The sequence below is a fragment of the Vanessa tameamea genome, chromosome 20 (genome assembly GCF_037043105.1).
Source record: "Vanessa tameamea isolate UH-Manoa-2023 chromosome 20, ilVanTame1 primary haplotype, whole genome shotgun sequence".
Taxonomy (NCBI): Eukaryota; Metazoa; Arthropoda; class Insecta; order Lepidoptera; family Nymphalidae; genus Vanessa; species Vanessa tameamea.
Genome location: NC_087328.1, coordinates 6,622,354 through 6,646,799, shown reverse-complemented (window position 1 = coordinate 6,646,799; position 24,446 = coordinate 6,622,354). Strand labels below are relative to the sequence as shown.

General features: G+C 29.7%; 2 protein-coding genes across 4 annotated transcripts; both read left to right on the top strand.

Moving 5' to 3' along the window:
• Positions 1–3,889: 3,889 nt before the first annotated feature.
• Positions 3,890–5,309, top strand: LOC113401704 (uncharacterized). The gene is made up of 4 exons (XM_026641734.2): positions 3,890–3,948; positions 4,743–4,825; positions 4,915–5,050; positions 5,215–5,309. Exons 1-4 carry the CDS (start codon positions 3,924–3,926, stop codon positions 5,280–5,282), a joined length of 312 nt encoding a protein of 103 aa, XP_026497519.1. The 5' UTR covers positions 3,890–3,923; the 3' UTR covers positions 5,283–5,309.
• Positions 5,310–14,819: 9,510 nt separating this feature from the next.
• LOC113401683 (neuronal synaptobrevin-like) lies at positions 14,820–21,331 on the top strand. 3 transcript variants are annotated; one of them, XR_003369158.2, is made up of 7 exons: positions 14,820–14,976; positions 15,929–16,073; positions 16,301–16,379; positions 16,455–16,534; positions 16,665–16,716; positions 17,391–17,500; positions 18,697–21,331. XR_003369158.2 is itself a non-coding variant. In XM_026641691.2 (7 exons), coding segments are annotated over exons 1-7 (441 nt in total). In that variant the 5' UTR covers positions 14,820–14,974; the 3' UTR covers positions 18,699–21,331. The 3 variants fall into 3 exon arrangements, 2 of the variants coding, with proteins under 2 accessions (XP_026497476.1, XP_026497477.1); XM_026641691.2 differs by having other exon boundaries at positions 17,420–17,500; XM_026641692.2 differs by lacking the exon at positions 17,391–17,500.
• The last annotated feature ends 3,115 nt before the right edge of the window (positions 21,332–24,446 follow it).

Sequence of the window (24,446 nt, the reverse complement as noted above, 5' to 3'; positions counted from 1 at the left end):
GTGTTTATATGTATCAATAGATGTCGAGATTTATTTTATTACTTTTCCTGAATCACACTTCCCTTTGTCAACGTAAATAATATTAGTTGATTGATATAAAGTAATAAACCGAATTTGCCTTAGGAGCGAGTGGTGTTTCATTTATGCACAGCTGTTATTCATACTTGCACGGATGTTTCCGGGATAACACTATAAATACACCTAAAGTATATATAAAAAAATTATTTATATAAAATAATTAATATCAATTTTTAATACATAATAAATAATATTATCCGATTCATGGAAATTCATTTATAGGAATGGAATTAAAGTTGCGTAGAGTTCTTTGCTGCGCATGAGTTGGATATTTTAGAGATAAACGTGATTATATATGACTTACGTGAATTTGATAATCATCTTATTATATTTTTTCTAATTAACTCGTCTATTTCATGGCGATTATTAGTTTCGATATTTTATTAGAACCGTGAACTATTGAGCATCAAAATGAGTTTTAATTACAATAATTAACAAGTTATCGAAAACATAATTATTGACTATAGATTAACGGCTGGCAATTAAAGTTTTTTAATTTGTTCATAGTATATCAGTGTTGTCATAATTACACGAATAATAAATATATCAAAGTAATTTGAATATTAATAACCTTTATATGACTTCATTGAGTAAGATACTATTAATAGAAATGAGGTCAAATAGAGTTCTCATTATTATATGGAGACGGCTTCTGCCATTTAACTTGAGAATTTTCGGTATTAAAACACGCTTGTATTGACTTAGGATAGCCATCAGAATTTGTTAATGACGTAACACAGAAAGGATCATCTGATTGGTAGTCAAAAATTAATACATACTTTATTCAAGTTCTTTCCACCATTTTAATTTCAAAGTTATGTCAATCAAATAAAATTAAATATTTTATTGAATATATCTAACAAGCCAACAAGTAATAAATCCACTCTTTTTATCATCTATATAATATAATATTGAGAATGTTATTAATAAACGAATTAAATTTATTAGTTGGCAAAGTATAAAATATTTGTGTGATTTTATTATACAAACCAATACTTAGCCCAGGCAGCATTTATTGGCTACCCCTACCCCATATCTTTTATATAAACGTTCTGTATGTGTGTATGTAAGTGAACTCCTCCTAAACGATTAGATCGATTTCGATAAAAACAGTTTGTGCGTATTTGAATAGGTCCCTGGATAGTGTAGATTGAGCCCAGTAGGTGGCGCTGCGATCAGGAATTATATAAAATTCTTATTTCACCCGGACGAATCCGGGACGTTAGGCTAATATACTTTAAATATGTCACTAACCAGTGATTTAAGCTACTATTTATTTTGTGCCTATAACTATACTGACTCATTCACTCTTAACACGCAGCAGAACACAGCAATAAAATGTAATTAGGTATTTTTGAAGGTGGATAAACTGAGGAATGCGTGACGCTTATATTTTGCACAATGATTTATAGAATATAATTGGAAAATGATGATTCATCATCATAAAAATAAAAAAATATTAACAATCTAAAAATATTTACTTTGAAATCGTCTTTAATATAAAGACGCAAAAACGAAAAACGTCAGTGCTCAAAATCAATAACAATTAAGAATAAATTAGACGTATTTCACGTTAACAATATTTTAGACTTGAAATGAATGACTTAATTGAAAATCTATAAACGTTACAATATTTAAAGTACTAAAACTTAAACTTTTATCTTCTATTATCTATAAGCAATTATATGTTAGGAATAATCTTACTGAGGGAGTCGACGCATAATCGGGAAGATGGCAGCGTACTGGCGCAATGTTGATAGTCCATAATATACCTGAAATATGGATTTATGCAAATATAATACTAAATATTAACTTATTAATTATATAATGCAACCGTTCGAAATGTTTACGATGTCATAAATATGTATTTAAATCCTTTGTGTCAACTAAAACGTAATGATTATGTTTTAGTCCGTTCTGTAACCGTTGGAATAGATTTGAAAATGCAAATAAATGATTGGAGACGGAAGATTACAGTAGTGTTTTATTGTGAATTTCTTTTATGTTATTTATGTAAACAAAAATGAAGTCTTGAAATTAGTCAATAGTTACGTAGAAATTTTAAAAGTTAACATAAACAAGTAAAGTAACAGTTTGTTATTGTCCTGCTATTAGGCCAATGGCTCCTAAACTTTTGAGGAGATGTTTTGGAGCATATTCCATTTTTGATTTTGATTGGATTTTGCTCCGATCGGTTTTACGGATAGACATGTGAAAAATTATCAACCGATACATGCAAGTTTCCTCAACATGTTTTTCTTCACCATCGAGCATTGTAAACATAAATAAAGCACATGAGAAATCAGTGGCACTTGCCCAGGTTTGAACCTGTTATCTCGTTCATTGTTACTGAGTCGTCTGTATAAATATTATCATGAATGATAGGATTCACCATAATTCAAAATTATTTATTTAAAACTTATAAATATTCTTATCTATCATACTACCAAAGAAACGATGGATGGATTGTGTGAAAGGTGATATGGTTAGAAAGAATGTTACTTGTGAGATGACGTCCGAAGAAGACATGCTGCGCCGACCCCAAGTAAAATTGGGATGAGGGCAGGAGTGAGAGGCCATACTATCATAAGGTTTATTTATAAATGATATAATTATTCAATAACGTAAATATGTTCCACTGTAATGTTCCACATTGACGAATAATTTTTTTTATTGAATCTAGATGTAGCATTGATATTCACAGAAACTAATCAACGGGTCTGAAGATAGTTGTTTTGATTTTAAATGCAATATTATCAGTTATTAAGTAATTAGTTCTTAGGTAAGTTAGTGAGGCTGTTATGTACGTACTTACAGTAAATAGTGATGCTCAACCACATGCCGGTGTAATATTGATCTATTAAATGATAATATCCGATCCATTCATGTTGTAGTTTAATATGGATTTAAAGCACCAGGTGTTATAAACCTTTTTAAACATTGTGTAATTCTTAATTTTTAATTTATTATGTTCCTTTAAACTTTAGTAAACTAAGTAAAAGCCTTAATAGCATTTCATAAAATCCGCGCGTTATTCATCTAAATAAGAGCTTTAAGGTTGTTTTAGCGAAAGATTCTATAATCTGACAGCGGAGCGGTTGCTACGGTACTTATAAAGATTTTTTATTAAACAATTTAAGAAACACGAGTTAAGCTTCCCTTACTTTTAGTACATTTTTTGTGTTATTGAAAATATTAAGCGAGTTATTTAAGTAGATGAAATTATACTAGTCGCCTAAAGAAAAATTAGAGATTTTTTAAATTAAAAATTGACCACTTTTGATGTATAAGATTTTTGTGTATTTGTGTTCTATACTAATGGAATTGAATTATCTTAAAAAAAATGTTTCCAATAAGTCGTAAACACACACTTACTTGGTGGCAAGGCTTTGTGCCGTCTGGGTAGGTACTTCATCATATATTCTACCGTCAATCGTCAATATTTAATATTTTTGTGTTTCGGTTTGAAGGGTGAGTGGGCCAACAAGATACATAAGGGTCATACCATCCTAGTTCCCAAGGCTGATGGTGAATTGACGATATCCTTACGACACCAATGTCCATGACCACTTACCATCAGGATGCCCATCGGCCTTTAATTTGTTCATACACAACAATTGCACGTAGTTAAAGCCATACCTAACGTCGTTGATTCAATGTAATTTTTTATACCAAAGGTTTTTTACTTCTGACTATGATCTCTAAGTGATCCATATAGATTCGACAAGAGCATATGTTTTGTTTCAATTTCCTGTTCTACAGCCATAGTTCACTTTGCATTGTAAACAATTCCATTGGAATTAAACTAGATCATAGTTGAACGTTGATTAGAACGCTTGTGTGATATGATATTAAGGAGGGTTTTAGCTAGTAAGTATGTTTACAATAAATACAGTATCTATATAACTCTCTGTTCTTTTGATTATTAATTGATTTAAGTTATAATATTAAAATAAATATAAGGTAATATATACCTATATTTGAAGACAAGATGGCTAAGTACTTAGAACGCGTGAATTTTCGGCGGTGAAGGGACATTGTCAAAGATCTTGAAGAAGTCATGTATGCGTCGGTTGAAATACCGCCATTTATGTATTTGCGCTACCAAGCTATGTTGGAAGCTTCATATAACATATAGTAATTAATCTAGTATTTTTTACAGAATCAATAAATATAAGCAATATATTCATCTGTATTCATAACATATGAAATGGATACAGTGTTTTAGAAATGCCTTTATGTAGACCTCTACAAAAAGATTATATACATATAAATATATATTGTAACAAAACGTCATCTGAATTATTTTCATCGGATAATAGTTTTCTCGTTTATCTTCCAACTATTAAACAACTGTATATTTTTTTAGCTTTGTTAAATATTTATTAATTAGCAACTGTATTAAGTATATAGTATGATTTTGTTTGGTTCGATATTTATCATATTGATAATAATAGTTCCACCCGCGGTAATAGGTGGTACGGCACATTTATCCGGGATAAAAGTAATCTATTTGCTATTCCAGACTATAACATCTCTTTGTAATGGATTTCGTTCAGATCCGTTCAGCTGTTCTACCGTGATTGCTTAACGAACATCTATCTATCTAAATTTTGACATTTATTAAATAATGATTATCTATAATTGTTATTTTTTTGTCTCAGGCTTAATTATCTTAGAGTATGCTGCGGAGGTTTGGAGCCATGTTGAAATTGAGGCGGAAGATTATTTCTTTCCCTTGGAACCTGTGAGTACAAGTTTTTTTTTATCTTTTACAATACATAGTATTTTTTATATTTTAAAAGAATAGCAATTTATATTATTTGGTCATTGCAGGTAATTAATTTCTGTAAAATGGCTGATCAATGTCAACACGATTTCGTTCCAATATGTGGACAGGATTCCTTGGGAATTTCTAGAATGTTCAACGACAACTGTGACTTATACGAATACAATTGCGATGAAAAGAAACGTAAGTTAAAACTACAATATAATTATGTATGTCAATGTGTGTGGGACACACACATTAAAACAGAAAAATTGTTTTTTCATATATACGCACACATTGACGTGCAGGTGCAAATAGCCAATCAAAAGTGCTGGGCACTTTATATTATATTGATACTTTTTTTACAGAATACCGTCACGTTAAAGTCGATGTGTGCAAGTACGAAGCAGCTGCAGCTGTAAGAGCGGAGAATTAAGTTATGCCGTCCTAGTATTTTTATTAAATTTATATGATTGTATAAAAAATATATATATATATAAATATAAGAAAACTTCAATGTCAACACTAATTATTTTTAACCATTGTGATATCAAAATTATATAAAATTTTGTTCTATGTAAGGTTGAATCCAAACATCCTTCAAAATAATTAAAGAAAGCTGTGGTTTACAGAAATTGAAGGAACATATTTAATTTATGCTTTGAAGTAATTTTTGCTTTTTATGTTTAGTTTATCTTTTGTTAGACATCAATATAAATAATAAATTAATTAATAATATGATTTATATTTAATTTTAATATTCTTATGTTACTATAGCACTACCTAGAATAATAATACGCCTAAGTAATGCAACTCAGATACATGTTGAATTTTCTTTAATTATAATTGAAATATAATTTATTCAAGTAGGCTTTTATATTTTATTGAATCGTCATTTTACCGGACTATATTGAAAGTAAAGCTACCACCGATTCCGAATGTAGATCCTGTAGAGAAGAACCGGCAATAAACTCAGAAGTTACTCTTATCCAACATTTGAAATACAAAGTTATGTTAGTTAAACACAATTATATACCATAACATATTAATAAATCCTTCCTAGAAGTTAACAAGTATGATTTTGATATACTACGTTATTAATAAATACGAATAATTATTCTAGCAATCTTCCGTTATTAATAAAATTCTAATGATACGAGAAATAAATACTAAAAATATCAATATTATGAGAAATGTAACGCAAATATTTTACAACAGAGTAAATTATACCGCTGAGCAAAAAATGAATTATAGACACAACTTAAGTTTATATAAATACAGCGGTACTTATTTGGACAATCGAAATTCGATGAACATCTACGTGAGACAGCCACCTTGACTCGTTTAATAATAAATACATCAGACGAACATAATAATACTCTGCGAATAAAAATATCAAACAGAAGCCCTCGTAAATCATTGCCCTCCAACAAATGTGCATGTTTGCGCAAACAAATGAACGCAAACAACGCAAAGTAAACTTGCGTATTTGACGTCACAAGTTCAATGTTAGATATTCCTAGAATTATTTGTAAAGAAATTTCTGTGTGTTATATTGTTTCACTAATTCTCTCGAATTATCTGACCAAATTGATTAAATATCCTAAAATATCCTATAACTTTTTTGAATATTAAGAAATTTTAATTTAAAAAAATGTTGTATCACTCCGTACCGAAGAGTTTTAACCTAGCTGCTGGATCAAGAGCTGTATACAACAGATACTGTTGCTTGCGCGTAAATTGTAAACAGAGTGTAGTGTGACAGATTATATTTGACCACATATTTTCATAAATGCCTCGTTGGTCTAGTGAATAACTAGTAACGCTGTAAAACCTGAAATCTTAGATTCATGATTGAGTTGGACAAAGACGAGAATGTCATTGTTTATTTTATCATTAATCCGGTATTGCACGTCGGCTGTGGTTTCTTCCGTGCCTCCGAAATTACGTAAAGGCGTTGTTCCTTTGCCTATACTCACCCCAGTCATATAATTGTAGCAATGGATTATAGCTTATACAAGTGAGACATTAGTATATGCATCTATACGTTTACACTAAAATATTTTCTTCTCAATAGTCAAGTATCTGTCGAGAAAAACTGCCGTTTCTATAATCGGTCAGGAAAAAATAATTACTACTATTAATTAATAATTAAATATAAAATAATTAAAACTATTAATTTTCTCTGCTGGATGCGTAATTTGAATTAAATAATAATTATAGATATGTATAAATTAAACCTCGATAAGCCATAATAATAAAATAATATGTTACCATTAATAATGACATTTATTCATAAAAAATCATGGTAATATTTTTTTTTCTCAAAGAATGTATATATAAAATCACTTGCACCCAGTAAACACGAGACGCTAAAACTAAGTATAATTATGTACAAATAATTTATGCTCACATAAGTTCACATCACAATAAATTACTATCCGTTTTCATAAAGATTAAAATAGCGAGATGATTCCATTACACGAACAACAATGATCAATTAATATCATGGTAGAGGCCTTTGCGATGAAAACCACACATTGTTGGCGTATCGGATTAATGGGTTATTGCGTTAAAGATGTTATAACTTTCGCAAATTGGTAATTGGTAATGACTATGATTCAGAGGATTCAGAGGGTTGATGTAAATGGAAAGAGATCTCCCGGGTCTCCAGTTACTGTGGGGGTCCCTCAAGGATCAATTCTTGGAACATTTCTCTTCCTTGTTTATATAAATGACCTGCCACATCTCCTAGGTGATAAACTCGAGATAGTATTGTTTGCTGATGATACTTCTTTAATTTTTAAAATAAAAATATGTGTTTCAATATATGACGATGTGAACAATGCTCTCTCTGAAATAGTAAATTGGTTTAGTGTTAATAATTTAATGTTAAATAGTAAAAAGACAAAATGTATTGAATTCACTACTCCCAATGTAAGATGTGTCAAAACGAGTGTATTTTTAAACGGGGAAGCATTAGATGTTTTATAATCAACAGAGTTCCTTGGTATGACAATAGACTTTAACCTCCAATGGGGCCCCCATATAAATAAATTGGCGAATAGACTCAGCTCTGCAGCCTATGCGGTAAAAAAAAATTAGACTTTTGACTGATGTGGATACGGCTTGCCTTGTGTATTTCAGTTATAATGTCGTATGGCATCCTACTCTGGGGTAATGCAGCTGACATGAATACCATTTTTGTACTGCAGAAGAGGGCTATTCGTGCAATTTATAACCTGGGCCCAAAAGATTCGTTAAGAGGTAAATTTAAAGAAATTAAAATAATGACTGTCGCTTCTCAATTTGTTTTTGATAATGTTATGTATGTACGCAAAAACATAAATGATTTTCCCAGAAATTGTGACGTACATTCTATTAATACTAGGAACAAGAATAAACTTGTTACTCCAAGTACCCGATTATACAGGGTTAGTGACTCTTTTTTGGGGCAATGTATACGTTTTTACAACAGGATCCCAGAAAACGTTCAAAATTATTCAATTATAAAATTCAAAAGAATCAGTGTGCTAAAGGATATTACAACACTAATGACTTTTTAGTTGACTGCACACCTTGGGAATGAAATGATCGCCTCCAGGCTGTTTCAAATAACTAAAATATAAATATTATTGTACATGCAAAATGGAAAAAAAAAAATATCCCGCTGAGTTTTTTCGCCGGTTCTTCTCAGGTCCGAGGTGTTAAATTCCGAACCGGTGGTAGATTTTGACTATCAATAAGCAAGTGTAAACACTTCTATATTGAATAAAGATTTTTGACTTTGACTTTGACTATGATTATTTTGATAGTGGATTTACCTATTTTCGGTTTCGGTCAAATAGGCGGTAAAAAATAAGTAATAATTTTGTAAAAATTAAAAAAAAAAATAGGTATTTAGAACCCATAACTTAGATTATCTTCGACATTTTAGGAAATAGTCATGATACGCAAATGCTTGGCTAAATTTGATGTCATTGAATAAATCTGTCCTGTTGTTTTAATTTTAATTTTGTTTATTTTTACCAATTTTTCAAATAAATGTTTTACAAACATATTTTTATTTATTAGTTAGTTACATTCATATTTAATTTTATCTCCTCATCCATAGTGATGAAAATTGAATATTATTATTATGATTCGCTAATTGAAGATAAAAAAAATTATGCATTTTATTCAAATTTTATTTATTTTGAATCAAATATAATATTTTGTACAAAAATATATTATTAGAATGTATACGTTAGTTTGGTTTTTCATGATCCTTTTTTAATATATATATTTTTTATGTAAAGCAGCTGAAGTTACCGTAACACGTGCGAGTGTTTGCGCTCACATCTTTGGTAGATTTCTTGGTTACATTTCTACTTATTCTGTATGTAGTTTACATTTGGTTATCTATACAGCGTGCTTTCTTATAATCTTTTTAGTTTTTAGTTACTTTTTAGTATACTACACACATAATTTTATGTAAAATGACAATAGTTTCGTTTTTTTGTTCTACACTTTATCTTGATTTGATATTAACTTATTTATATAACTTGTTAAGTATATATATATATATACATATTTGTATTTGAGGTCAAAGAATACTTTATTTAAAATAAAATTATAACTACAAATTTTAATTAAAACATAAATGATACTTATTGGAATATCCTTAATAAAATAAAGCATTTAAAATTACAAAAAACAACACTCTGTAGACAACAAAATTATTTATTCAGATGCACCGCGCACCCGTTTCAATTACCAGGTTTGTGATAATGCGGCTAGACGAAAAACGCCGAAATTTATCTAAGATCGCCTTAGGGTGACACCACTCTTTACAATGGTACGCTAAATGATCTAGTTACTGGTCAGGAATTAGTTGAGTATTATGGTTGGCTTCCGTTTTTGGTTATTTGTTATTGGTTAAAAATATATAACTTGCATTCTGTAATTCGATTTATTTTTGGCAAAAGAAGATAAAAATGGACTCATAGACTGTGCTAAGCAACCTAAAAATAAAAAAAAATAAAATTAGTAAGTGTAATTTATAAAATAGCGCCAAGCTCTTGTCAGGAGGGTTCTAGGATTACTTAACACGTTAGATAATATTTTATTTTTATTATATTATATTTGTAATGAATAACTTATATCGTATTAAACCACAAGCAGAACTATTATTAAATACTTATAATTTCTCATTTGTCTTATTTTTAAGGTGTAGGGCTTTGTGCAAACCCGACTGGGTAGGTACTATCAACACATCAGGTATTCTGCCGCCAAACAGTAATACTTAGTATTTTTGTGTTCCGGTTTGAAGGGTGAGTGAGCCAGTGTAACTACAGGCACAAAGGACATAACATCTTAGTTCCCAAGGTTGAAGGCGCAAGAAATGTTTAATATTTCAGACAGCGTCTAGCGTCTATAGACGGCGGTCACAACTTAACATCAGGTATCCCATATGCCTACCTATTAAATTAAAAAATAAAAATTGCTTATAATAAACACATGGATATTATTTCATTGATATGGTTTAGGAAAAAATACGATATAGGTAACATTATTATTTATAAATAATATATACGTAAGTCAAAGTAATGCGCGGTCGGCTCGCTTTATAAATATTGACCGACCGAATGAAAAGGTTACGTCAAAATTGTAACGGACAGTAGCGGGAAAGAGTAACATAGTTCACATATAAACGAGAGATCAGAACTTGCGTATCGATTATAACGAATTTCTAAGGCTTGTGAGCAAAAAATCTAGATAAAGCTTTGTGAAATAGCCTCTTATGTGCTAAGTGGCAAGACATAGCGATAACAGCCATTACTTGACAATATAACTATTAATGTTTTTTTTTATAAACATGATATTATATATATGCATATATTACAGATACAAAAACAACGAAAATATTTGAGTAATGTTTCTTTAAGTATAGATAAATGGTAGTTATAAAAATTGGTCTTATGGAACTTGGCTTGACACGCAACCGCGTGTCTAGATCGGATCAAATTCAAAATAAATAATGATAACTTATATTATGTATTCCATTAAGATTTCGGCCAAAGTCAGTTCATAATTTTAGTAGTCAACGAATAAACGAAAAAAACGCTAAATTTCAATAGTTTAAACTATTATATTAAATGTATTATATAAGTTTTAAAATGGTTACAATATTATATAACAATTATATATAAGTTATACTTATGTTATATTTACCTAACCGCATCATTATGTTCATCGTAGGGTTTACTAAGAAATTTCTACTCTTATAACTTAAACCATACATAAACGAGCAAGGCACTGGCTCCTTGTACCAATAACCCCAGCAAACACCTCGGTCGCCTTGTTAACCTAAACAGTTAACAAGGATCGGAGCACTTAGCCTGAGCTCGCTAATTCGGTGGACAAAGCCCGGATTTGTTTACCGTGCCTAGTTGCGAGTTAAGTGGGCTAATTGTTGATAGAATGTCGGTATCATCTACCTTAAACCTTCTGCGTTGATTGGATTTATAAGAAAACTGTTTATTGAAATTCAATATAATTTCATTGTTTTCGATGTTTTACATCTTTACTCTTGTTTTCCTGCAATCTGTTTTCACAAACACATTTCAATTTAATTTTCAGTACAACGGTGCGATTCTATAAGAAAATAATCCGTATCTCACTCGTGAAATATTGACAGCTGACTTAGAGTGATACGCCATTTTGATACGTGTATCCTATAAATTTTATAATGATTACAGTCGTATATCACATTCTGACATTTCAAGCACGTGTTCAGCGGTGAGTTTCGAGTTTCTTGTTACAGAATAGCCTATCAGACACGGTAAAAAGTATTATTTTTTGTTTGTATACCAATTCGAAATATAGTTTTACTTCCGTGTTAAATCCTATTTAATCAAAGTTGTAATACTTATTGAAGACAATAATCAATAACTTTGTTTCTTAATGTTTAGAAGATACGATTTTGTCAAATTAATATTTTACTCAAAGCTTAAGGCAAACGACGGCGATAAATCCCTGCATATCAAAACTATTTATCACTCATTGAAAATAAACAAAAATAAACCGCTACGTCTGTTTGTTAATTGTTATTATTGCGGTTAGTACATTTTTCTCCTGAGCGGGGAGGCAATTGATTAGTCCGAGCTCTTTGTAGTGCCGCTCATAACAATTTGCTCGAGGCTCGACCGCCCTAATTTTAATGGCCTTATAAAATTTATACTTAATGTATTTATCATAAGACGGTTTTGTATGGATCGCCTAAAGATTTTTGCGGCAGATTGTTCGATGTAAGTATATAATTTTATTTTATATTTAGTAATGATTTTAATGAAATGCTCAGATTATTTTAAAAATAAAGAGTATAAATCTTTTATTAAAAATACTTATAAGGCTTATTTTAAAAGAAAACAATTGAAATAAAATCTCAACGTTATTAGTATTTAATATAATAAATATTGGGGCGATAACTCAAATGTAAATTAAATACAAGTTTGTTCTTGAATCAGTTTCAAATAATCATGAAAATATTGTTATACTTTAAACTCAATTGTCATATCTATACTATTTTGAGGCAGAAGATGTATTATTGTTTTATTGGTAAACGTACTCTTTAAGAACCGACGTAGCGGGCCACACGTAAACATTATTACAACACTCCTAATACAATTGAGTAAGGTTCATATTGCAATGACGAATATGAATTAAACTGATGTATTGTTTAGTGCCTATTGGGTTGTTACAAGAGATGAGGTCGCTTCAACAAGGATACAGTGGTAAAAACTATATAAATGATTATGACGATCGTTTTTATGTTTGTTAAAATGTTTTAGAAGTGTTTGCCGTGTCTGCTATTAAAATGTGTTTAAAATAAATTATTGTGTTTATATTTATTTTTACGTTACATTAATTTAATTTTTTTCAATTATTGTTTCAATTATGATCGCTTAGCTTAATATTAAAACAAAAAATCAGCTTCAAGGATTACGTAAAAAAATATAGTTTTAAAATATCAAGATGTCTTGATAAGAGATAACTTACAAGCCAACTTGATACGAAACAAGATCCCGATATCTACGCTTGTCACGTGAATAGTCTAAATTTAAAGACGGTGAAACGGCTGCTTATATAATAAAAAATATTTTTTTACATTACATTAACAGCCTGTAAATTTCCCACGGCTGGGCTAAGGCCTCCTCTCCCTTTGAGGAGAAGGTTTGGAGCAGTATATAAGTATTCCACCACGCTGCTCCAATGCGGGTTGGCGGAATACACATGTGGCAGAATTTAGTCGAAATTAGACACATGCAGGTTTCCTCACGATGTTTTCCTTCACCGCAGAGCACGAGATGAATTATAAACACAAATTAAGCACATGAAAATTCAGTGGTGCCTACCTGAGTTTGAACCCGAAATCATCGGTTAAGATGCACGCGTTCTAACCACTGGGCCTTCTCGGCTCTTTTTTTTTGTGAAAGATATTATATATAAATTGGTATGTTTTATATGGAATACCTACATATCTGTTTTTTAAAGAAAATCTTTCATAGAGGAGTTTTTTACTAACCAGCGCCAAAAACCTTGGTAACTATAGTATTTTGCTCCTTGCACTACCACAGTCATCCTTTGGTACGTCGCAGTACGCCAACTTCTATACCGTTCAACCGATCGTCATGACAATGTACTGTAAGGTAAATACACAGACAGGACAACGTCTATCAGTTTTACTAGTGTATAATTATATAATTAGATGTTTGTCAATTGATTGAATTGCGTTTAAAAAATTATCACTATGAATTTTAAATTATCCAAGCTTATGGTATTATCCGAGATGGCCCAGTTGTTAGAACATAGACATGCGCAAATTAATTTCTGTGTACCTAATTTGGATTCTCGATTCACTTAGTACTCAATGGTCAAAACTTTGTAACGAAACGGCTAAGTTGGATGAAAATCTTCCACATGAGGCAACAGCCACCCCGAAAATGTGTATTGCAATGTACTAAACTCCAAACCTTCTCAAAGCCCCGTCCTTAACTCAGCAATATAGTTTTTTTACTTAACGTACATGTATACTATATATATGTATAAATTCGTATAATTTGTATGTTGTTCTATATGTATTTTAATACTTTTATTACATATCGATTTCGTGGTTCTAAACTAATGTATGACTTATACTTGTTTGTGGTCAATATAGTGTAAAATTTTTCAATTAACTATTCTTAATTGTTCAAACTTGCGTAGTAGGAATAATATATCAAGTATAGACAAAGTACATTCATGCAGAGAACGCATTCATTGACAAGAACGTGCGGCAATCCCCAGACCTACCCCACGAATGCGCGTCAATCGATGAGACACACGCAGTGGCGCGCATGCGCTTCGCTGCGATGCGGTACTGGCGAGGATAGAGGTGACAAATTGGATTAATTGTTATTTTATACATTCAATAAACAACATTTTGAACATATTAAAAATATATAATATATGTATATGTATAATGAGGAGTAGATATATTACTTTCCTAAGCATACTTTAGTCACATATTTCACTGAATTATTTATAAATTATTATAATAAAAAAAAAAAATGCTTGCAGCACTACACGTGATAGAAGTGTAACTTCTTTAGTCTTCTTCTCTACGTTATATTTAAAATTTTACTCTCAATCTTTATCGACTCATAGATTATCGACTTGCCGCCACTGCCTGAGAACATTTACTTAAAAAAAAAGATTTCAAAATCAATTATATATATAAAAAACGTTGCATTCAAATATTTAACTTAATTTTACTTTAAAAATTAAAAATAGCGTTGAGCAAAATAGTATCCAAATGAAACATATTTTGACTTATAAGTAGAAACAAACTACAGCTAAGACAAAAAAATCTTCATACTGTATACCTAACAATAAAGTGGTTAGTCTATAATAACATCCCTTATGTCGACCCACATAAACCCCATGACGCAGGCTCGAAAGTGCCAACGTAGCACATTTGTACGCGATGTTACTGCGGCCATGTCAGTCGAGCTTTGCGGCAAGCTGAAACGCCAGTGAAAGAAAGCCTCCCTCAGCATCCTATTACCTTAGTGCGTCGTAAATAGAAACTAGTGAGCAGACAGAGAAATGTGAGTTGTTATAACTGTTAATTATTAAAGTTTATTCAATTATTTGAAGAGAAATGTTTGATTTAATAGAAAAATGTGTATTGAATATTTTAAATTAGTTCTTACAGTTCTACAATTCTTCAGCTTATTAATATGTCGGTATCATATTATTTAATATTTTTGGTTGACATTTATATTATTTGCTTTCATATAATGTAGTTTTAAAATTAAATTAATGTTTTACCTGAAATTGAATAAAAAAATATATCTGAATTGCTTTTTATAAAAAAACGTTCTAAAAAAATTAAGTATTTTTGTTCTTATGAAAAATATATTTAAATGCTCTAACTAGGTATATCAGTTGAATGGAAACTTAAATTCATTTGTAATTGAAAATAACTGTTATTTATAAAGTCAGGTAGGTAATTAAACTAAGATAACGTGTGTCCTTCAATGAGTAGCTGCAAATTTAAGCTAAATAATTATAATTTGTAGATATAAAAATAAAATTTTGTTCTAGAAAATTTAGATGGCCTACTTTTTTGTAATGAATTTGGCATTTTGCCAACGCTGATATAAAGTCAATATGATTTTTTTAATTCTCCATAAATAGCCGTTGTGTTTTAAATATTCAGCAGTGAATCCATTGAACGTATATGTTATTACGTTAACTGCAATCCATACTTACGCTTTCAACGATCCTAAACAAGTATCGATTAGAAGATTGAATTATATATGCAATAGCATTGAACTATTAAATGTACCATTTTAAAGCTATTTTAGTCATAAAACTTTTAGAATAAATACAAATGCGATTCTAAAGAAATAGTTCATATTTTGCATCAGACAGAATTTGGAAATTATTTTGGCATTTTTATCTAAAATCATTTTCAATAAGTTTAATGTCAGTTGCAGCGAAGGTCTTTTAATATATTTAGTTATTCGTCTCAAAAAATAATACTTCAACTTTCAGGGCGACTGAAGGAGGTACTCCAGGTGGTTTAGCCCCAGCAGAACCCCAAACAGGACCAGATGGAGAAATTATCGGAGGACCTCGTACTCCACAGCAGATCGCTGCTCAGCGAAGATTGCAACAGACTCAGGCGCAAGTCGATGAAGTAAAGCTTATTTTTATGCAATTACATTGAACCAAAGAAAATTTATACAGAACGGATTTTTATTTTACTTTAGGAAGGTAGACGACCAAGTGAGCCAACTGATGGTAACTGTTTAATTCCGCCAATAGACACTGGCACTGTAAAAAATACCACATCTTAAACCATAAATGCGCCGCTAACGTAACGTAAGAATTATGTTATTACATGATTACTAATTAATTTTTCAGGTCGTGGATATTATGAAAACAAATGTCGAGAAAGTTCTAGACAGAGACGCAAAGTTGTCAGAATTAGACGACAGAGCAGGTACGTCAGAATTAGAAATTAATTACTGCTAGCTTCGCCCAAAAGCTTCATTCAATTGACGTTAAAATTTTTCAGATGCACTTCAACAGGGTGCTTCACAGTTCGAGCAACAGGCAAAAAGCTTGAAAAATAAATTTTGGTTGCAAAATTTAAAGGTACTGCATTTTGTGTGATTTTCTAAAAAAATTGAAATATTTGAATTTCTTGCCAGAAAGTTGGAAATTACAGACTGTTAATTCACTCTTTAGTAACAGAATGCTTTGAATTTTTGTCATAATTTTCCAGATGATGATTATAATGGGCGTGATTGGGATCGTTATCATCGGCCTGTTATTCGGTAAGTAATAGAATAATCGATGCATTATTTTTGTACAATTCGATGTTGTCAAATGATTGGCTCTTAGTTAATTTAGATTGTCCTTAAGTGTTCATTTTGATGTCTAGATGAAATTTGTCAATTGTCAATTTAGTTCTAATGTTTTGATTCGATTGTGTTTCATCTTCAATACGGATGTGAACAAGTTTCATCTTCAACACGGATTATTTTAGTTTAATTGTTGTTGATGTTAATATATATGTATGAATCTATGTAAATGTTATATATAACGACAAATCATAATATGTTGTAAAATATTTAGGATATTAGATGGATCAGCGTTATGTGAACATGTTCTTAGTTTAAATAATGTGGTTGCAAATTAGGTTGCATAAAAATGCTTACATGAGCTCTTACAAATTTCTCTTCTACTTGCGTTCTTTCTTCTCTTCTAGCACTGTCTGAATATATGTAATATAAACTTTATATATGTATATATTATATTATAATGTTTGGCATTTTTAACATAAAACTGATAACTAACTACATCTTAAAAAAATAATAATTTAAATTTCGAATGTCATCAGTTTAATGTTCAAATCGCCTTTCCTGTTTGTCTTATGTTCACCTGAACATATGGATTGTGTAGATGCTAGATGCTTTGTGGCGTACGTTCTGCTTACTGCTGTTTGCAGGTGATAACATTAAACAAATGTTTGGTTAGTTCGATACCGTGGCACACCGACTATGACCGGCATCAGTCCAGGCGTAGCCGGCAATGTTACCGCAGCTGTTACTAATAATTGTAAGTCAGATAGACGTCTTCCTTCTTCTGTCTTCCGTTCCTTCGCTTGGCATGTTTACAGCTTCAAGGTTTGCTTTAGAATAAAAGGTTTGATTTGGTTTTATGATTTCTAGTTATCATACAATTAATATATCTGTCATCAATGCTCTTGTATTTATTTAAAATGAGGTCATTTAGTTATTTCATCTAGTTATGATAGACGAATAGATGTTTGGTATATTTTTGATTATATAAATGTATATTTTACGTGAGGTAAGTTATAAAGGGTATTTTAATCGTGTTTTGTGTGTTAAATATTAATCCAATCATTGCTTATTTCAAAACTACACAATTTGCAAATCCATACTTATACTACATAAAAAACCTGTTTTATCTTTGAATTGAGCTATCATGTGATTAATACATAATCATCTTCACTTCACTTCACTTGACAATCACTGACTATTTATTATATAATTTGGACAAACATTATGTTTTAATTACCTGTATTTAGACGCAATAGTATTGCCATTTAATTAATAAACCTCGTATTACACATTTTTATGATACTCAACACTACCTACATTTATCTGGTCGCTTGCTATGAAAAATTAAGAGCTGAATATTTTGTTCAGTATACTTGAAGTTTTCATTTTTCTGTGACATTTTGGTTGTATATTACCGAATTTTTATTAACTTTCAACAATAGTAAAAAGTAAAAACAAGTAGTTTTATTTATGTCACATAATCACAGTTACTCAAAGCAAGCGGACCAGTAAACACAAATTCTAAATAACTTTACTCTTTTATATAGAACTGGAAAGAAAACACTACATTAGCTCCTTGAAGGTAACGGTTATTACAAACTATCAACACTAACCTTTTCAGTATTAATATTACTTAAGTTTTGATAAAGGTGTGTATGATATGTCATACACTCACCATTCTATTGAGGACAAAGTATAAAAATGAATATTGTATGACTGATGTTTGTGTGGAACCTACAACACAAAGTGACGAAATTACTCATTAATTATATTCTTTTGAAGAAAAACTTACATTTCGAAAAAAAAAATCTTATAAATTTTAATAGTACTACCTAATATCCTAAAAATAATATCCCCTTATTTAATTGTTTTAAATATCAAGTAAGCTGGTGCTAACTGTACGAATCTTATTTTATGTAATATTTCAGAATTTTTTTGTTATTTTTTCAGGAAAATACATGTAATCCTAATTCGCAAGATCTAAACTTCGTGGAAGATGTGTTAACAATAAATTTTGTAAGCATTTAAATTAGAAATTTAGCGTAGAAATGGTCACATAAAAGGGCAGTTGCGTAAAATACAAACTTTATTGTTTGTTTTACTTGAAAGTAAAATAACCTTATAGAAAATAAATTAAGTTTACGAACTCTAATTACAACGTTCAATGAAATAGTTAAACTATTAAAAAATATTTAAATATATTATTCAATAAGATTTCATATGAAAGTCTTTGAATATAGGTAACGTTTACTATACGTATGTTCAATTTCAAGATTACTAATATTGTGAAAATTGTATAAAATTTAATAAAATTAAGTGTCAAATTAAATTTTATCAAGCTACTCATTCAATTTAGCTGTTAATAAAAAAAAAATCATTTAAAATCTGCCATAGATAAATTATTTTGCGTGCCTTGTCTTTATCAGCGTTTTTAGAATCATAATGAATAGAAAAATATAATATTCACGTATGTTACGACGAGAGTTTCACTATCGGCCTATGAAAACTAGTGATATTTATTTGTATTTTTAATGGACTAAGATCGTATGTACAACTTACAAATTAATCGGCTAAAATTAAACGTAAAAGTATTCATATCCGACGTCCACATTTTATGTGAGGGTTAAAGAAGTTTTGTGTGACATGCGAGGTCATAGAACTGTACCATAAAATAACAAAAAATAATTAGACTAGTTCAATAGTAAACCTTTTGTTTTATAGCCAGAGAAAGCAGATATTAAAACCTCTCAATAAGTCGTGATTATATTTTCAACGTGATAAATCTTAGCCGATTAAATGTACAGGTACTTCGATAAATAGCCATGGATTATAAATTTCAATCGATTATTTAGTACTGATGTATATTAAGATACTAAAAGAATATCGAATTAATATATATTGCAATTTAAACACCAAAATAATAGTATTAGGTTTATGGAATTGAGTAGTTACACTATAAGGAAATATTTGTTTATTTAATATTTCGATTTTAGAACTTAGGACTGGAAAAGCGTATCGAAGAAGATTTTTATGTATCAATCATTGCATACATTAAAATTAAATTGTGGACAAATTGATGTGCAATGTCGCACATTCGCGCGTTTTGTTGAGCATACGCTGACACGAAAATACTCTGCGCTTTGCTTCGCCAGTTCTGTGCCAGCTGTTAGCACAATATTATACTTGTAATAATTTAATTGCAACGAAAATCAAAAATATTTGAATAGCATTAAGAATATTTTTATTGCAACTGCTTTAAATATGTATTAGGTTTCTGATTTTAAAATTGGATGCGTCAATTATTTTTTAAATTGTAGCTATCTTGTCTAATTTCTTAGCATATGCGTGTCAATTTTAATTAATATAAATATGTATTTATAGTACTTTGATGTTGCAGTGCATTTGAAAAAATTGGTTAGTAATTAAAATTTCAAAAAAGATCCTGTTTTATGAGACATGCTGAGTTCTTTAGTCAGCATCTTCTTTTGGTTACTTTAAGCATAAATGAATTATAAACCATAAAAACTTCTTAAAAATTAACCAATTTTATCGAATGAACCCAACATGCTTAACGAAAAGAGTTCGGAAAAACGGGTGAAATTTGGTAAGAAAATATCGTAGGTAGGTACTTAATGTTTTTTTTTTAATTTCTTAATGTAGCAAAGAAATTTATAGAAGAGAAAATTCTCTTAGGCTCATATAATTATTTATAAGCGATTATTTTAATTGCAGCTAATTAATGCATAGTATAATTATTTAAAATAACGTATGAAAAATTATTTAAAAATATTGCTTATAGAATAAGTTATAACGTACCTACACCTACAGGAAATGATATGGTGCCACTGACAATATTACTTCTTTTATCGTAATTAAATGAATGTAGAAACGAAATATTATGTATATATTTATAGTCATACTACTCCTCCTACTATCGCTTAAGACTTTAACAATTATTATTATTAATGAAGAAAGAACAATAATTAATTATAGTTTTTATTTAAAAAATAATCGGCCAGTCTTAATCTTTTTGAGGTAATTTTTTTTTAATAAAAATAAAACGTATATTACTTATTCGCATTAAATAATATTTAACGGAGTTCAAATAATAAATTAATAAGTTCCTTAAAATTATTAAAACAACTATAAAAGACGTATGTGAAAAACAGACTTCAACGATAAAGTTTGTAAGTAATAACAATATATGTAAAATTAATTAATTTATTTAACTCATTAATCTTTACAATTTATAGATATATATGTATAAATTTATATTTATCCCTATATATAAATAAATAACATTAAGTATATCATCAGTTCCTTTGAAGAATCTTTTGGCATGTATTTAATGTAAATTAGATATAACACAATTTTATTTATTTATCGCTAATAATTAATATTTCTAGTTAAATAATACTTGACATAAAAGTTCATAAAAGGTGGGGGGTTAATCTTTAGAGTAGTTTCTTTTAAATGCACTTAATTGTTTCAAAATAATAATATTAGCGTTGAATTTATTTTAAAATCATTCTATTGTAATGGACGTTAATTAAAATGTTATTGAAATACACGGTGTACAATAAAATGTGTTTTATTTATAATCCTCTAATTTAATTTTAATTGTTGTCATATTCACAAATTATAAATCGTATTAACAAAATTCATCTCTTCGTTTGACTGTGATGCTTGGCTTAAAAATGAGTCAATCAGACAGTAATAACTACTAATATTTATAAGTATTTTTTAATCTTATTAATTATAAACTAAAAAAAATGTGTGTCATTATTTTTTTTAATAACGACTTTTAGATGTAAGTCGATTATGGTATAAGAGGATATTTTAGTAATGGTATTTTTTATTTGCACAAAAAAAAAAGAATATTTATAAATTTCAATTATTGTATTAAATGTGTCTTAAGTCGCCAGTGTGATACAGTCTTTATGTCATAATAAAATATGCACCTTTTGAATATAAACCACGAGCCTTTCAAGTATCAATAACGTAGGTGCATTGCTGCTCTAAAGAACAATGTGTTATCGTGGAAGCAAGTAAAATATCCATAATTTAATATTTAGCAACCATTGCAACGCTCCGAACACGACGTTAACGTGTTAATAATGCAAGACAAAGAACAATCTTCGTAAATTGATAAATTTAGCCCTGTCACACTGGAGCGAATAAAATTTAAAATAATGTCAATACATTTTCAACCTTATTGTAAATTGAATAAAGGTAAAAATATTCTTATCCAGTTGTGTCTATGCTAAGTTCCGCAAGCCCTTCATAGACTATGGCTTGGAGAATGATGTGAGAGAGCGAGCTTTCTCTTTGATAGCCGCCATTTTGACTTACAGTAATGGTTGGTATGACGTGAGTTATGCGTTCGTGTCACTAAGCTTTAAGTAATGTCGGTAGTGTACGAACTCTTAATGTAAGGTTCAATTAAAAGGATAAATGACCGGGCAAAACGTTTAAGAAGCATAAACGAAACTTAGGTCAATTTATTTTAAGGAAAAATTTTTGGCGCCAAATTTGACAGTGACAATTTAAATTCCTGTACATACAGATTATGTGAGTAAGAATCTACTGATTCTCTTCAATTAAATAATAAAAGGCCCGTAGTAGTGTTTTTTTATCTACATGCAATTCATTACTTAGTGATACAAAAGTAATGTGCGAATACGATATTTCGTTGAACAGACAGTCAATTATTTTCGCTGTGGGAACTGTCCGAGAAAACAAAGCGTGTTCAGTTTCAACTGTTCTTGAATAGCACTGAATCACTTACCATATAACACTTTCACTTATAACTCGTTAACTTCTCACACAATTAAGTTTATTTATTTACTTATTAACCCCGAGTCGTGAATTACGTTCTGAACTAATAATTTCATGAATGTCATATTGGTTAAACTAGTATTTTGACCGATATATAAATACGAAGCTCGTAATTTATCAAGACAAAAACCTTTATCTCATCCCAATATTATTTAGAAAAATGAATTGTTCGATTTTTAAATAGAAAATAATATAATTGAACCGTAAAGTCATGGAACGAATATAAACAGCTATTAAAGAGGTTTTATAAAGTGTGCAAATAGTAGAGGCGTCAGGATCTCGGAACTAGATCTGGCGTTGCTTGGAGATATTGAATTTAGTGTGAACACTTGGAGCATTATTTAATTGCGTGTCAAGCAGTGAGCTGCGGCCCTGTCGGCCGGGTGAGAGGTGATACTTTGCGCAATGGGGCAGGAATTGGTTGAAACAAAAAAAGAAGAGCTTAAAAGTTCAGTTAATAAAAGTGATCTTAAATTCATTTCGTGGAGAATAAATTGTTTTTGATAAAATATAAATCTTAAATTAAACTAGAGTTAATCATTGTAATAATAAAAAAATATTAGAATATTATACTAAAATACTAAAACATTCCCAATAATTGTGAAAAATATTTTTTTGTATAATTATCTATAATAAAAAAAATATACGCTATTAACAAACACCTTTTTTTGTAAGATACCAGTGTCATTTTAAATTATTGTGTTCGACTTAGGTCTTAAGTTTGTGAATAAAATAAATAAAAAAAGCAAATGTACTTTTTGCCTGACTTAACTTACGTGGGCGCAGTGTGCGTTGATAGTTCGCGGTAATGAGACTGTCAGGTGTTTGAGAAGCACATATCGTATATTTTGCTCCAAACATTGTTTGTTTCTTTTGCTTCGACATATTGCTTGCTTAAGAAACGAAATAGGGAGGAGATAACATTTGATGGTAAATTTGTAAAAGCAGCAACATTAGTATTTTAAAAATAAATAATATTAAAGAGCTGTTTTGTAACGCTTGTCAAAGTCAAATTTATTAATCTTACTAAACACTGAAAATTAATTGATCGCTTATTAATAAATAAAGCACATTACTCAACACAAGATTATTTAGATGATAAAAGAGCTTGCAGCTAATACTTGTTGAATTTCTTTAATACTTTTTGTATTTTAAACGTTTTTTTCTTCTTTTTCTTCTTATTTCTTCCCGGTTCTTCTGTGTAGAATGTATATTCCGAACTGGACTTTATTTAATATAGTTCTGTAAAATGACGATTCAAATGTGCTTGTTAAAGCCTACTTGAATAAAGTACATATATTTTGATTTTTGATCGGGTCATCGGCTGCAATCGATCAATTAAAATTCAGATATAAGATAAGGTATAAGATTTTTTTTTTATTTGAATTTCATTAGCGTTTTAAACAATTGCTTAACTCTTACGAGTAACGATAAATATACGTGTTTTGTCTCAATCTGATATATTTGAAAATATGTAACTTATGTGTTAGTTCTGGAATATAATTGATGTAATTAAAAATAAAAAAAATACGATTAGTAAAATTACTTAAAATAAAACGTCTATACCTTAATAATTCCTGGGGATAGCCGTCCTTGAAAAAAAGTTTTAAATTTAATTGCCCGGAAATTCTTTAACCAATTGATTATGATGCAAAAAACCTAAGTAACTTTTTAGTACCAAGGATTTGTATTATTGTCTATACAGACTTCACGAATGTAGAGCGATGGAGGGGAAGAGGACGACCTAAAAAGATGTGGATGGAGTATTTGAGATATATAAGAGAGATGGATGTGATCGATCAGATGATGAATAATAGAGGAGAATGGAAGCACATGATATGCTGCCTCAAATAGTTTAGGAC